General features: G+C 32.6%; 1 protein-coding gene across 49 annotated transcripts in view; it reads right to left on the bottom strand.

Annotated features, from left to right (window-relative positions):
* LOC105476014 (regulating synaptic membrane exocytosis 2) overlaps positions 1-17,249 on the bottom strand; it is a 763,868-nt gene that overhangs the window by 191,077 nt on the left and 555,542 nt on the right. For 23 of the 49 annotated variants that reach the window (XM_011731614.3, XM_011731613.3, XM_024790993.2 and 20 more), the window contains one exon: positions 9,189-9,289. The exons of the other annotated variants lie outside the window; for them this stretch is intronic. In XM_011731614.3, coding sequence (XP_011729916.2) covers positions 9,189-9,289 — 101 coding nt within the window. The remainder of the gene's footprint in view (positions 1-9,188; positions 9,290-17,249) is intronic. 49 annotated transcript variants of the gene reach the window in all.

A 17,249-nucleotide genomic window follows, 5' to 3' on the forward strand; every position in this document is an offset into this window, starting at 1 on the left:
TGAATAGTTGTTGCTTCTATCAGCTAAATCATAGAGGACAGAAATTCTCTGGTTCAGAGCTTTAGGGTACGAGTAAATGTATGTGTAAACACAGATGTATAAATTATGTGTAAATACAATATAATTTTATATCTGCCTACAGGTATATCTATACCAATAGATAGATATTTAGATTAAAATTTAAATACAATCAGCTTGCTAGGGAATATAAACTATACGATAAGAATTTGGGGTAGACAAAAATTTTGGATAGATTGGCAAAAAAGACAAATCAATTTTAGGCTTTTGAAAGTACCATTTTTTTTTTTAACTTTTCATCCTTTTCTCCCCACCTGTTTTTAAGATTACCTTAAAGATATACTTAACTATCTCTACAAGATTCCTGATGACAACAAATATACACCTGAACCCCCAAAGGCTTTGGTAAGAGGAAGTTAGCTGTTGGAAACAGTGATTCTTCCTTTTATCCTTCTTTCCTATCATCATCATCATCATCACCACCACCACCACCACCACCTCCACAACCATCATTATCATATCACAGCTAACGCTTACTGATTGCTATTACATATCAAGCTCTGCTCTAAGAGTTTTATCTTTATATGTAGACAATCTTGAAAACAATCTGGCTGGGCGTGGTGGCTCATGCCTGTAATCCTAGCACTTTGAGAGGCCGAGGCGAGCGGATCACTTGAGATCTGGAGTTCAAAACCAGCCTGGCCAACGTGGTGAAACCCTGTCTCTACTAAAAATACAAAAAAATTAGCTGGGTGTGGTGGCACGTGCCTGTAATCCCAGTTACTCAGGAGGCTGAGGTAGGAGAATCACTTAAACCCGGCAGGCAGACGTTGCAGTGACCCAAGATCACGCCCCTGCACTCCAGCCTGGGTGACAGAGCAAGACTCTGTTTCAAAAAAAAAAAAAAAAAAAAAAAAAAGATAAAAGAAAACAATCCTCTGAGGTAGGTATTATTAACACACCTTATAGAATAAGAAACTGAGGCACAAGGATGTTAAGTAACTTGCCCAAGGTCATACAGATAGTAGAAGAGGTAGGATTTTAATCTAGACAGTTTGGTTATGGAGTCTACACTTTTAATACTACTCTGTTGTCTTTATTTAACCCTAATCACTAAAAATATATTGAAGAGTGATTAACAAACTGTCCGTATATCTCTATTACTGTAAACAAGACTTCAGAATTTCTGCCATAAATGTGGTTGCAACAGTAATAATAATTAACAATATTGTGTACCAATTGTAAGAAATTATACTTCCAACGGCCCCTTCTCTCTTGACATCACTCCTTCTTTTACTTATCTCATAATGGAAGAAATTAAATAAACACATACAGAAATTTTTAGTTACTTTTAAATGCTAGTTTGATGGATGTTTAATATCACACAAATGAGAAACCCATCCTTGCAAGCATGAATTTAAAAAAACCATAGAAGGGGGAAAATAGGACATAAATGATTTTAAAAATGTAATGTTATCCTTTTTCATTTTGAACTATGACTCTTTTAATTAGGCTATATAACCATTTGGTGATTTTGTAAGTGTGACTGAAGCCTTTAATCAGGCCTTGATAAGATTACTATTAGCATCCTCGTGCACTTCTACAGCTATATTATATAATGCTGCTCTTATTTGCTAGTTTAATAACCTAGATTTCAAAATCTAAGTTTATGTATCTTCATAAATATACTTGGTAAAGGAAGCACCACAGGGTGATGTAAAAATAAAACATACACATCAAATGATTAATTAAAATCCTGGAGGATGGCTGGCTTGGACAAGCAACTTAGACAGCTTAGAAGACTGTGGCCTGGTTTGGGGCCAAGAAGCAATCAAAGGGGTACAATACTTGGTCAAATGTATCCTCAGCTGGTGGAGAGGTGGGGAGTATAGCAGGTGGCAGTATCATCAAGGGCTCAGCATACTCTCATAGTTTTGTAGGCTAGTCTGGCATTTAAGAATACTTCCAAGTAATGTAGGCTGTCCTTTTTTCTCTTATGCTCCCATATCAGCAGTTCACTGATTTCCAGATATTTTTCTTGGGATTCTGCTATAGAACCTGAAGTTACCTGCTTGCTAAGGCATGAAGAAAGAAATAAAATTATAGGAAAATATGAAAAAGTAAAATAAGAGTTTACAGAAGTGATGTGTTTCATTGAAGATATCCAGGTACAGCCACTGGCATAGTCTCTGACATCTTCATCAGTACAAGATAAGATTACTTGACTTGGCTTGAGTTGAAAATCATGAGTAAGTGATCTTAATTCTAATCCAAAAATAGAAAACTATTCTGCTGGATATCTGGTTAGACTATGCTAGCAGGGTTTTTTTTTGAAAATCTGAATCCAACTTCTGTTCATGAAACAGTAGATTGCTTATTCCAAGGAAGAATGCTTCATTCATTACTTTCTATTTAAAACATCTTATTGTACTCCCTGAGGACCTTGTAGAATAGAGACTGCTTCCATGAGATCATGCCTATTAGAATCCTTCTATTAGGATAAATATCCTTCTGTTCTATGTATCAGAGGATTCCATCTTACACCTGCACAATGATGTCTGTTTTACATGAATACTAGGTTCTCTTGGTAGCTTGAGAGCTGATGCTGCAGCAGCTCTTCCTGTAGCAGGCACAAGGCCTGGCTCTATCTACCTCATTTTGTCACTGGGCTGAGTTACATACTAACAGCAACTCAATTTTTCTCCCTCAGAAAAAAACTTTTCCCCAAGTATTTTATTTCTATCACTGCTATAAAATTAAAACATAACTCTTATTTCTTCATGTCTACATTATATCTAAATTCATGTATTGTCATGTTTCTTCTTGATAATATGTATAAGGCTATCTAATCTACATTTTAAAATTTGCCTTTTAAAAACTTGGTCTTAGTTTTCAGGTCCGTTTATGTCATCACTATTAATAAGTATTTGAAAACACCCATACCCATATGCATGTCTACGAATCACTTCATCAAGGGCCAGTCACCGTTAATGTCAACCGTGACAGCATAATTTCTTAATTTCAGTAATTTGATTTGTAATTTTTCATCACACATTATGTTCCACTCTCTTTTAATTAAAAAACTTCATATCCCCTTAAGATTCATAAATTCTTTTCCTCTAAATTTCATTTTTCCTTTTAGATTTCTGCTGCTTGAATCTCCTTATTTGAGAGTAAATGGAACATTCAATGATATTTGAACATTCAATGATATCATTTTCCTTAAATTAGTCATTTCTTTATCATTTCTTTTTGGTCTTGTCAGATTCATATCTGTTGTCTATGATTATACTTGCTGTTGTTACTATAAAATAGTAACTAATATTAGCTGCATTATTTATTGAGCATTTACTAGGTGCTAAACAACTTATATACATCATCTCATTTAATCCTCATCACTACCCTATAAAATAGATACCAAAGACTTGTTTAATAGATTAAAAAAGCTGTGAGGTTAAACTAACCCCAAGCCACCTAGGCAGAGTCCACTTGACTCCAAGCTGTGCCCTTTCTAACACACCACTCCCACTGCTGCCACATTCTGATGATATTTGAGACTTAAAAGTATTCCTGACTTACATTAAATTTTTAAAGAGCTCATATATGACCACTTCTAACAAGCCTCAACTTTTCTCCCCTCACTGCCTGTGCCTTGAATGTCAATGTAAAATACTTAAGGTTAGCACTGAATGTGTCTTCTCAGTGTTGAGAAGAGCATAAGCGCTAATCAAATGAAATAAACAGTTTAGATAACAGTGGTATTTTACTTGACCAAACATACTTCAACTATCTGAAATATTTTCTATTAATACTGCCTATAAGTCCACCAATTTCAGTTTATTTTGTATTTATAAGGGCTTTTTAAAAAATGAAGCTCTGTATTGTCATTCATATTTTAATGTAAACTAGTTTAATCAAACTGCTTTCCCCAATACATCTTTGAGATCTGTGAATGGGTGCCTAAAAGACTAGACGCCTGGGAAAGAAGTGACAGGATGTAGGTGAAAAGTGCCTAGGGTCAGGCATGCACAATAAATGTAGACAAACTTTCTTTTCCTTTCTTTTACTACATTGTCCTCTGTTCTACTCAATGTATTCTATTATGGGTTAAATAGATCATCATAGGCTTCTGGCCTCCATTTGAAGAGATCTGGGCAACTCATGGATTACACTGCTTCTTAATTCCAGGGAGACAAGTAAGAGAATGGAAAATTATGACATAACTGCTATAATAGGAGTAAGACATTTTTGTGATAATTTTGTTGAAGTATTGCCACAACACACTCCTTAAAAAAGAGCAGTGTTTTTCCAGAGAAATAAGCTTTGAGTTCCAATAAATACTGTGCCAATAAACATTATTTGTTGCATGAGCCTTATTTGTTGAAATGCTATGGGGCCACTATTTCAAAGAGTATCTTCATAGCAATATTGCTTTTGGGAACATTTAAAAATATTAAATATAGCGAATTTAAAAACTAAAGCTCATATGTTTAAATAAGCATTATCAAATCATCCATATTAATTTCAAAGTATAAATACATTATTGGACTTTTAAGTATTAATAATTATGCCAATTTATCATTATATAACTCACAGAAGGGTAGCTGACCTGTGGTGAACCATAATTTACACTGTTAAACTTAATAAATCACATTTTTCTGAGAAAATAAAAAGTAAGTTGATTTTATAGAAAGAATATGTTGATCCTTAAATTGTTGCCAAGAATAGATGAAACACATTCAAGCTGGGATAAAAAGAGTACAAGAGGCATGCAAGAGTACATTGAGTATAATAAATTCTATTTTGAGGGAAACTCCTGAGAAATCATCCACTGATTAACTAGAAATCATGTCTGTATATGCCTTTGCTGCTCTTATTAAAAATAGACTCTCTTCTTTCAAGTTTTCTAGTACACTGAAAATATTCTTAGAAAGACAGTAGCTTAATAGGCATTGCTCTATAGATGCTTTCAAAGTGAGTTACTAAGAAGATCTCTTTAAATTTAGTAGGAATTATTTAAAACTATCAATGCAGAAGTCTTGAGAAATTCAGAGAGCAATGCCATTTAGAATGTGAACAGTACGGTTTTTTTTTTTTTTTTTTTTTTTTTTTTTTTTTTTTTTAAACCTAGGCTAACAATTAGATTCCACACAGGGCTTCACGATGGTGTCACTGGAATTTCAGGAATACAGCTTAGGAGAGAGCATATGCTTTATATGTCTGAGGCTTTGGATTTCATCACAGTTACGTCAAATTTGAAAAACTAAATTAGCTACAAGTAATACTTTCCATGACTTAGTGGCTATGTGAACCTGGATAGATTGCATAACCTTGCTATATCTTAGTTCCCTTATTTGTTAAATGATTTTCTTCAGCAACTAGATCTAATGTTAAAACACATAGCTCAATCGGAGGCTCTATAATTTGCATTTGTTATCAAAATAAAAAGTAAAAAATGTAAATATAAGCTAAATAGCCCTCATCATAAAAGAGAGAAATGATGTTGAAAATTTTAATCTAAGGAATTAATTGAAAATTAATATAACTTATATATGTCTGAAAAAGATTCCTCTGTAACTTTCTCTTTGACCTATATCAGAGGAAGATGAACCCCACATGCTGGGGAGATAGGTGATCCAGCAAAGATAGTTCCACATCAAGAAGTACTTTGTTGTGGTACAAAATAGTGTTGTATTTTGGATCCCCTTAAAAAGTTGTACTTAAGAGACTTGATTTTATTTTGAGGTAAGCTGCCTGCATAATCCTGGCAATAGAAAACAGAGTGATAAGTATCCTACATTCAGTAGGATTTGTCAGACATTATTAGAGGCCTTATAAAGATGTCAGATCATTTATTCTCAAAATGTCTCCATTTTTTTGAAGACATCATTCACCTCTGGCTTCTAGTTGAAACCCTAATTGAGCAAGTCAACTCAGTTATCTAAAGGATAATTTTACAATAGTTCTTTACCTTAGAGCAGTAATTCTCAGACTTTAGTCTACATCAGAATCATCTGATAGACTTGTTAAAACACAGGGATCCGGCCGGGCACGGGGGTTCATGCCTGTAATCCCAGCACTTGGGGAGGCCGAGGCGGGCAGATTATGAGGTCAGGAGATTGAGACAATCCTGGCTAACATGGTGAAACCCCATCTCTACTAAAAAAGTACAAAAAATTAGCCGGGCATGGTGGCGCGTGCCTGTAGTCCCAGCTACTCGGGAGGCTGAGGCAGGAGAATCACTTGAACCCGGGAGGCAGAGGTTGAGAGAATCACTTGAACATGGGAGGCAGAGGTTGAGAGGTTGAGCTGAGATGGTGCCACTGCACTCCAGCCTGGGTGACAGAGCGAGACTCCGTCTCAAAAACAAACAAACAAACAAACAAACAAACAAACAAACACCACAGGGACCCCAACTCCAGAGTTTTTATTCCATTGGTCTGAAAGGGCCCCAGACAATTGCATTTCTAAAAGTCTCCAAGTGATGCTGCTGCTGCTGATCTATTGCCTTAGAGAATATCTAGGAAATTATAATGCTTAGTACAATTAATTTTTACCAGTATTTATTTTTTCCCAACTTAAAATGATTGCTGTCAAAGTTATAAAACTTTGAAGCTTAAGGCATTCATTTATTCATGAATCGAAGTAAAATCAAAATTAAAAAAGAAATCCCAGCTATACCTATAGTATTCCTTTGGTCCATCCTTCTTTAACAAATTTCTGTCAGGTTTCTATAACAAGAATCACGGCTATTGCTTCTAAGACATTTGTCTTTATTGTATGAACAATATAAATCATATAACTGATCAAGTTTCCCTTTCTGTCTTTGCTGCTTGTTAGGAAGCTCAGGGTAGACATATAGTCCACATGTAGCGGGTATGTAGGACCTTACACTATGCATTTTTTTTTTTCACAGACTTTACTTCTGGAGTTACCTTGTTTTAAGCTGACTTTATTTTCTCTTGATCTTTTCTTCATTGACAATATTATTGAGACTATTATAAGTATTTTTATAAATCATCTACATTCCTTCCTGAAGTATAGTAAAATATAAACCAACAAACAAATTTGTGTTATCTGAAGACATATTTACAAAAAATTTAATATCTTATTTTATCAGGACTTTATGCTTTGGCCTCTGGATTATATAAGGTGAACAGATGAGAGACTACAGCATAAAAAAAACACAAAAGGTCAGGTGTGTCTATTTAGTTCTAGGCAAAAATACAAAACAAACAAACAAAAAACACAGATATCATTTCTGATATCCAACTCAAATAGTTAGGAATGTATCTAAAATATTATAGCATTATAGAACTATTTTCTATACAATTCACTGTGCCTGTTTGAAGTTATTCATATTTTCATTTTAGTGAAAAAATTCTGGAAATTTAGAACCTATTGAGTAAAGCCAAGGCTATTTTAATTTGTCTTAAATTTACTTTCGTCTAGCTTTAGTCCTGTGACATTTCCAGTATATCAGAATTCTGTGATAAATAATTTTGTATGCACCACGTTGGTAATAATGTAATCTGGGGAAGAGACTGGTAATTTAGAAGTACATGCTGATGTTAAGAATCTCTGCCTTCTCTATGTTGTCTTATTGAAGAAGCTAGAAACTGGTACATATGTACATACCTGTTACATATGTATACCCAACATAGCCACTCATGCTTTACTTAATTAGTACTTGAGGTTATGAAGGGATGAAATGTAATAGAAACTGAAAATTATGTAAGAATAAAACAAGCCTAAGTTTTAAAAAATCCAAATTGCTTTTCTCTATTACACAGAGACCACAAATATTACAACTATAATGATTCAATTACTAAGTCATAGAGCATATAACAGCTACATGTTATGAGTAAAGTTTACTATTTTAAGTCTTTTATTAAATCTTCAATAGCTATATCAGAACAAAGTATTTTCATGACTTTCACCATGAATAATATCAAAAAACTAAAAATGTCTTGAATATAAAAAGGTAATGGAGTAAAAGAAAAATGAAATAGGCCAGGTGCAGTGGCTCACGCTTGTAATCCCAGCACTTTGGGCTGAGGCAGGCACAAGGTCAGAAGTTCGAGAGCAGCCTGGCCAACACAGTGAAACCTCGTCTCTACTAAAAATACAAAAATTAGTTAGGCATTGTGGTGCATGCCTGTAGTCCCAGGTACTTGGGACGCTGAGGCAGGAGAATCGCTTGAACCCAGGAGGTGGAGGTTGCAGTGAGCCGAGATTGTACCACCACACCACTGTACTCCAGTCTGGGCAACAGAGTGAGACTGCATCTCAAAACAAACAAACAAACAAACAAACAAAACCAACCAATTAATTAATACCTTATTTCCTCCCTTGGTAGACCTCATACTTCAACTTATTCCCAAAAAGTAGTTAAAAAAAGATTCATACTAAAAGACTTTTTAACCTCTAACAGCACTTCATGAATATGTACAGATGCTGTTTGCTTCATGATGGGGTTATGTCCCAATGAACCCATTGTAAGTTGAAAATGCATTCAATACATCTTCCGAACATCACAGCTAAGCCTAGCCCACCTCAAACATGTTTAGAACACTTGACATTTGCCTACAGTTGGGCAACAATCATCTAACTGAAAGCCTATTTTATAATAAAGTATTGAATAGCTCATGTCATTTATTGAATACTGAAAGTGAAAAACAGAATGGTTGTATGAGTACTTGATATATGGCTTCTACTGAATGTGTATTGCTTTCACACTATCCTAAAGTCAGAAACTTATAAGTTGATCCATTATAAGCCAGGCACCATTTGTATTTTGATCCAATAATTCAGTAATAAACTAGATTCAATTAAAATACTATAAAATGGGAAAAAAATCTATATGAAAGAAAACCATAAGATCATTTAAGTTCTTAAACATTTTTGAGGGGCTATAGATTTTACAAAATGAAAAATTCTAAAAGATTTGTCCTTTAGATGTTTAATCTTTTGTATTTTATAATTTTTTTTAAGTAAGGCAAATTCTATTGCTAACAGCTGTACACAAACACATAAATTTTAGCACTTAATAATATCATGGGGCCATGGCATTATATGTTTGTGTCTGACTAATCTGCATTTAGTAGTTTGAAAGAATCTGTTTCATATGATTGATTATTTTACAACTTTTAAAAAGAAAAATGTCTTGCCTTCGAATGGTAATCTTGTTCCAGTCTGGGATCTGATCCGGCTACCTGTTTGTATTTGTTAATTTTCATTTGGCGATTTCTCTCCTCTATATCCATAGTACCTATCGAGTAGAAAAAAACCCATAAAATTAATGTTCAGTTCTTATTTCTGAGTCGGACTTACAGGATGTATAAAAGAAGAAATGCTAGGCTGGTATATTACTTTCACTCAACATAGCATGTACAAATTAAATGTCATATAATTTTGAAGATTTATTTAAAACATACAATTTGGTAATTAAAAACATGATGTTAAATATGTAAAATAATTTCAATCTGAATAAAATATAAATAAGTTTAAAGAGAAGATAACAAGTCTTCATTAAATAGAAAACAATTTCTGGTACGTGTGTGTCCGGAATATATTTGACTGCACAGAAATTTGACAATAGTAATATCGTGTGAACTTTGACTTTTAATTCATCATGATTTATTTATAGGTATTAAAGTTATAAGTTGCTTTCAAATACAATTTTAGAACTGCATTTAGAAACTATTATCATAAAATTAGGCTACGTATTGAAGCAGTTTGCCCCAGCATATGTGTGAATCCAAATATCAGAAACTTTTGAATTTGAATTTTCTAGAACTAGGATCAACAACGAGGTTCTTGTAATAATACTGCTGATAGCATACCATGTCAGTAAAGGCACAAAGTATGACTGAAATCAATTTTATAAAAAAATTAGAATATAAAGAGTTAAGAAAGTGAGATGGCAAGCCTCTTACAGAAAGACATTAATGCCCTCTATAACAAGTGCTACCTCAAAATACATCAGTTGTAAATATTCAGAAAGTCTTCAAAAATTTGGGTTAGAACAAGAACTAAATTCAGTTAGCAAATTCTAGAAAACATGAAAAAGCATTTTGAATGTATATTTACGGGGCAGGCACAGTGGCTTATGCCTATAATCCCAACACTTTGAGGGGCTGAAGCAGGAGGATTGCTTGAGACCAGGAGTTCAAGACCATCCTGGGCAACATAGCGTGACCCTGTCTCCATAACAACAACAAAAAATTAGCTAGGTGTGGTGACACATGCCTATAGTCCCAGTATCCTGGGAGGCTGAGGCTGGAGGATTATTTGAGACCAGGAGTTGGGAGGCTGCAGTGAGCTATGATCACACTACTGCCCTCCAGATTGGCCAACACAGTGAGATCCCATCTCAAAAAAAAGTATATTTATGATTTTTAAAAGAAAGATTTATAGGAATATTCAATTTCTCATAAATATATATAATTTAAAAATCTCAATCATATAGTACAAATCTACATACTGGGAAAAATGAGCTTAGCGAACTCAACTGGATATCCATAATAAAATGTCAGTAAATTCACACAGTGTGTTTAGGTAGGAATGTCAACATACACACACACCCCTTGCTTAAGATCATGACTTTAAAACTGCAGTAAAGACAACTAGATGTAAGTGTGCCTATTAAAAAACAGGTATGTTAATACTTACCTGATTTTTTAAATCAAGTAAAGGAAAAGGGGATTAAAAAGGTACCAGTATAACTAGAAGTTATGGTATCCCCTCTTGAGCCAATATTTTTAAATTTTTAATGTTTTAATTTTTTAGTATTACTCTCTGCCTTGCAAAAATCTCATTGCATATTATATAGTTCTTGTTAGCAACAAATTTTAAAGGAAAATTGGTTAATTAAAATAATTTGAAAAGGGAAGAAAATGTTTCAAAAAGAAAACCTTAGATAAATATACAAAAGAACTTATACTATATTACCTCTAAATACCAGCAAATTTAAATCAACTATTCGATAAAGTGAGACAATTTCTTTCTTGTAATAGTCACATGTTAATAATGATTTGAGTAATTGACTCTGAGTCAAATTTGAAAGTGAGGAATATTAATGCTAGGTTAATATAATTTGAATGACATATAAAACCAGGTGAGTGCCTCCATGATGTAAATGTGAAATATAGTCAAATACAAATATCTATTAGTCTATTAAAATACGACTTTGGAATTCTTTATACTTCAAAAGATACTTTCAGGTAAACATGTTTTCTCCAAAGGCAAGCCAATTAAAAAAAAATGAGCCCAACATTACAAAGTTATGGGTCATAAAAGAATATTAGCTAAAAGGTGTGTTTGGAAAGTTTCTCAAAAAGTTTCATGTTGATATAATATAAATAGCACCAACTGACAAGTTTAAACACACACACATATAGATATAAATATGTAGGGATAAATATATACATAGAAACAGGTATATAAATTTTCCAATATTTAAACTATTTTCTGGATGGCAACATCCTAGGAAAGCTACATTAAAATTCCTTCTGATTACTAGGTAGTAATGTGAATAACACTGGCAGTAGCTGGCAAACTTTTTCTGTAAAGGGCCTAATAACAAATATTGCAGACTTTGTGAACCATATGAAAACTATTACTCTGCCACAACTCTGCCACCTTAGCATGAAAGCAACTGCAGACAATGCACACATAATAAGTGTGGCTATATTCCAATAAAACTTTGTTTACAAAACAGGTAGTGAGTCAGATTTGGTCTCTGGCATATTGGTTTAACAGTGCTTGCAAAAGTGTCTTTCTCTATAGAAATGGTTTAAAAATTAGGTAGATTTATACAATATAACTTTTATTTAACAGACCACTGGCAGATCTAAGGAGAATATTAATCTGTATTTGCTGGATAAGCAAAACAAGATGCAAACAGAGCTTTCTAACCATTTAAATATGTCATCAGTTAAATTACATTCTCAAACAAATCTCTCATCTCCAGACCCAATCATCATCTATAGACAGTTCCCAAATGGGAAAATTCTTCATTGGAGTCTTAACCAATGAAATCTCAAAGGACTACTTTAGTCAGCAAACTTGAGTAAATATCCTTTTACCTTATAACTTCAAATCCTCCTGGGAGAATAAAACCCTTGGGGCAAACAGTAACCAAACAGGTCTCCCTACCCAAAAATTATTTGGTTCATATGAAGTCTTCTGTTCCTTTTCTATATTTGTAGAAGCTATTCCCAAAAAGAAAACACTCCATGTAGAATAAAAACCTTAGAGAGAAAAGTCTCCTATTGATAAAGTCATCCAGTATAGAGGATTCTTCACCAGCAAGGTGATTTTTCTTTGCTGGTCCTTTGCTCTATCTAAGAAAAATAATCCAGTAATAATATTTGGATTTCAACCAAACTTAGTCTTTCTCCCTTGGAATGAAAAGCAATTTAGAGAAATCAATAAAATAGAAGGGCTGTTCACTAGTTGAGGAAAGGACCACATAATTCCTAAACTTTGTTTCAGCTCTGATATACTATATACATTCTATAAAAGGAAAATAAATGAAAGTGATGAAGTGAATGAATTTTGTTCAATTTCCTCTCTCTCTCAGATTCACAGTAAAAATCTGTATATGCAAGGCCCTCAAAAACCTATAATAAAGAATACACTCGACCATAGAACACTTACCTTTTTTCTCCATCTGTTAATATTTTGCTGAAATAATTTCAAACTTTCCAAAATAAAAATTTTGAAAAATGCCAGTTTATAGGTTTAGAAAGTAAGTTTCTCTTGGACTCTCTAAGATTCATTTTCTTATATGTGAAAATGCTTATTTCAGAAGACTTCTTAGTGGTTTGATATGGTTTTGTAATTCAAGTATGCTTAAAAAATTAGGGTAATTATATCTTAGAAATCAAATCAAATACCAAGATATTTTCAAATTGTAAAAAAATTTGATTAAGATGGTAATGGGACAACTCAATTTTGTCCACAAATACATTTACAATGACAGTTTCTACATGTTTGTAAATATATATTAATGTAATAATCTGTTAATGTATAATGTATTAAACTAATATTCAAGTTATCTCAAATTCTTTTTGATATAAGTAAATTATTAACTAAATAGAGAAAATATAATTTCTTGTTTCATAAAAACTACAGTTGATTTAAATTATGCTGGAAATGGCCCTCTGTTTTTTGATATGTATATATATAAATACTCCTAAATTCCATACATGTTAGCATTCCTACTTAATAAATGACATTTTAAACAAAACTTTTCTTTCTTTCCCTTAATTTATAGTAATCTCCTTCCTTAAATTATAAAAAATTTTTATTCTACTTTATAAATTTTAAGGCAGAGCACAAAAAAAAAAGACAGTATATGTGGATGTTCTGGAATTAATAAATATCTCAAAATATTCATTTTTTAAATTGGAAACTTCTGGCCCATTTTCAGCCACTGACTTAAAAAATCCAATATTTTGTTGTTCTTGATTTAACTTATTTCCTTAAATCATATCACATATTCTGTAGGTATTTATTTTGATACAAGGCTTTGAAGAGATTTACTTGTTCTTAAATAAAAAATTAAAAAGCTATTTAATGTGCCCGGAAAGTTAAAGTTATACTGATAAAGCTGCTATGGCATCCAATTTAAAAAAAACGTTAATTTATAGGTGGATTTTTTTAATCAAAGATATAGTTGAATATGGCCACATTAGCTGGCAGCCAGCTAGTGGTTGTTTAGGTTTTACTACATGCACACACTACAAAGATCATCAGTATATTTTCAGTGATTTCTGTAGTATGCAAACAGTAATCGTTTTAAGTTTGCTTTTCCAAACACACACACACTCCCCGACACACAGAAAGACAGAGAGAGAGAGAGTGAAAGAGCATGAGCATGCCCCTGGAGTCCCAATGCAATTTCATACCCCAAACTTCTTTGAAGTAAGGGCACAGGTTTAGCAGTGACGTAATCCACAAGGAAGCTGAACAGCGACCAGAATATGGCAGGATTGTTGACTCAGTCATCCATCTTGAAATCTTAAACAAAATGCTCAAATCCGAGGATCTTAAGAGGGAAAACTCTTAAGCCCAATATGAAAACTCAAGAAAGAACCCCAAACTTCAGGAAAAAATTAGAAATTTGCAATTATAGACATCTTGGAAGTCAGAAATGGCATTGATTAGTACTTCAAATTCTTGTGGATAATTTAGTGATTTAAAAACATTCCCTCTATTCCTTACCCCATCTCTTCTATTTTTATATAAATATTCAACCTTAAATTAAAAAAATCTTTCCTTTAGTTGAGATAAAGAATTGCACTAACTGGCTATTTGATGAAGGTTTCTGATAAACAGTCATATGTGGAGTTGTTTTTGATTATTGTATGTCTTTACAAAACTAACATCTGCTTTGAAATAACTGGAGTTTAGAAAACAAATTTTGTTTATATTTTTTAACATAACAACATATCAAGAACTTGTGGGATGATCATTAAACATTTGCACTTTATACTTAAATTTATTCTAAATAGTATTCTTTTAAAAAGTACACATTAGGCTTGTTTTTCAGTTCAATTTAAGAATTAAAGGTATTGGTGTAAATATGAAGCTGTAATCAGTAGTGAAGGATTCCCAAATGCAAAATGCTTTCTGTTGAAACTATCCAAATAATTGATAACAAAATACACAAAGTATAGCTTTAATAAATCTAATTGATTTTTAAAAAGTACAGAGTGATATAATAAATATAATCTGAACATAAATCAAAATATTATCTGAGGCTTTGTTTCTAATTGAAGCTAAAGAAGTATATTACTTATATAGAAAAGACACATTTTTTAAAAAAATTAAAGTTAACTTAAACTATTGAGAAGAAATAATTTTGATAACTATCTTATTAAATTGCATTCCATGAACTTTTAAGAAAATACAAACAATGTGGAATAGACACAAAAGAAGATACAGAAAATAATGAGAATGACAGAAATAACATATTTAAAATGAACAAAACTAAAAAAGCCAAATTGTGGACCCTCAATGCTAAATTCACCATTTAAATATGCACCAAATGAAGTGCAGTGAATAAAAAGGTATCATCAGTGTATACAGCTATTGGCTCACTTCAAGGTGGCAATTACAGATGGGAAAGCATGGCTACACATATTTATTTTTTAGATTCAATGAGATATACTATAAAAAGAACAATTTCAACAGAGAAGTATAGAAATTGCTAATATGTCTCATGAGATAAGAATGTGTAATATTTTATGTCGTAACTGTATTTTAAAGGGCAGTGCCACTCAAGAAGAAAATAAAATACTTGATTTAATGAATTATTTATTTATTTATTTTTGAGACGGAGTTTCGCTCTGTTGCCAGGTTGGAGTGCAGTGGTGCGATCTCGGCTCACTGCATCCTCTGCCTCCTGGGTTCAAGCAGTTCTCCTGCTTCAGCCTCCCGAGTAGTTGGGATTACAGACATGCGCCACCATGCCCAGCTAATTTTTGTATTTTTCGTAGAGACAGGGTTTCACCATGTTGGCCAGGATGGTCTTGATCTCTTGACCTCGTGATCTGCCCGCCTCGGCCTCCCAAAGTACTGAGATCACAGGCATGAGCCACCGTGCCTGGCCAATTTTAATGAATATTTTAATTGCTCTTTCAATACCTAAAAACTGCAAAAAAATTACTTTAAAATATAACTTATTGGCACTGTATATGAAAAAACTTAAAAATGATCATATTTTTGATCATTTTTGATCAAATTTTTGACCACATTTTGATCATTTGAATTTTGATCCTGAAATTTCACCTCCCAGGAGGTTTCCTCAAGAAATGTCAGCGTGCAAAGATGTGTACACAAGCATACTAATCATACCATTGTTTGATAATTGTAAAGACATTGGGAAAAAAATTCCTAAAGGTGCAAAATAGGTAATTATCTAATTGCGTAATGGTATATCTATAGAATACAATGCATCCATAAAAAATGATGAGGATGTTGTACATGTGTGTTCGTATACTATAAACGTATTGCAATTAGTAATTATAAAACAGATTAAACAGTAAAAATAATAGCACAGTTTAGAACAATTTTAAAGATAAATATATATTTATAAAAATATATATACATACAACCTATAAATAAGACAGAGAACAAAAAAGATTTGAAGACTTATACACCAGAATGTTAGCAGTTATTACTGGGTATTGACGGTATGTATAAACGCTATTTGATTTCTTGTTTAGGTTAATACATGATTTATAAATTTTACACAACTGTATGTTACTTTTATAAGAAGAAAAGTGTAATTAAAAAATACAAGATACAATGTTTATGTGAAAAGCAAATTATCCAGTTTGAAAGTCATATGTTTTTGTTGTAATTTGATTAAAATGTTTTGGAAATAAATGTGAAATGCTTTGTAAAATGCAGATGTGAAATTATTCATTACTTAATTTAGCATAAGGACATATATTTGTTAAATAAAGAATTTGGATGTATTAATTGAAAGTGATATATAAAAAGAAATAATTCTAAATTGAATAAACTATAGATTTTTCCAATTTTTATGAATATTAATGCAAAAAATGTCATGCTTTAAAATTTTCCATATTAGTGTTTTCAGATGTGAGACTTAAGGATTTATGCAAGAAATTTTTCAAAAGGTACTTCAAAATCATTTTTTCAGAATCACTTACCTAGAATGAAATATTTTATAATTTTATAATGAAACTTCATATATTATATACTAGAACTTCATAAAAAATTATGCTTTTTCTTTTTTGAGACAGGATCTCACTCTGCTGCCCAGGATGGAGTGCAGTGGTGCAATCATTGCTCACTGCTGTCTCCACCTCCCATGCTCAAGTGATCCTTCCACCTTGGCCTCCTGAGTAGCTGGGTCTACAGGTGCATGCTACCACATCTGGCTATTTTTTTGTATTCTTTTTTTTAGAGGTAGGTTTTTGCCATGTTGCCCAGGCTGGTCTCAAACACAAGAGTTGAGCTCAAGAGTTCCACCCACCCTGGACTCCCAAAGTGCTGGGATTACTTGTGTGAACCATCGTACCTGGACAAGAGTGCTTTTCGTTAAATTATTTATTAAAAGTAGATGGTAATGCAAGGAATAACAAAAACCAGAACAAATTGAGAAGAAGCATGGAAATGAATACTTCATGAAAAGCATGAATTATGTACCAAATTATGTTAGTATATTGTACTAATGCAAACTGAAGTAT

The sequence above is a fragment of the Macaca nemestrina genome, chromosome 8, assembly GCF_043159975.1.
Source record: "Macaca nemestrina isolate mMacNem1 chromosome 8, mMacNem.hap1, whole genome shotgun sequence".
NCBI classification, from domain to species: domain Eukaryota; kingdom Metazoa; phylum Chordata; class Mammalia; order Primates; family Cercopithecidae; genus Macaca; species Macaca nemestrina.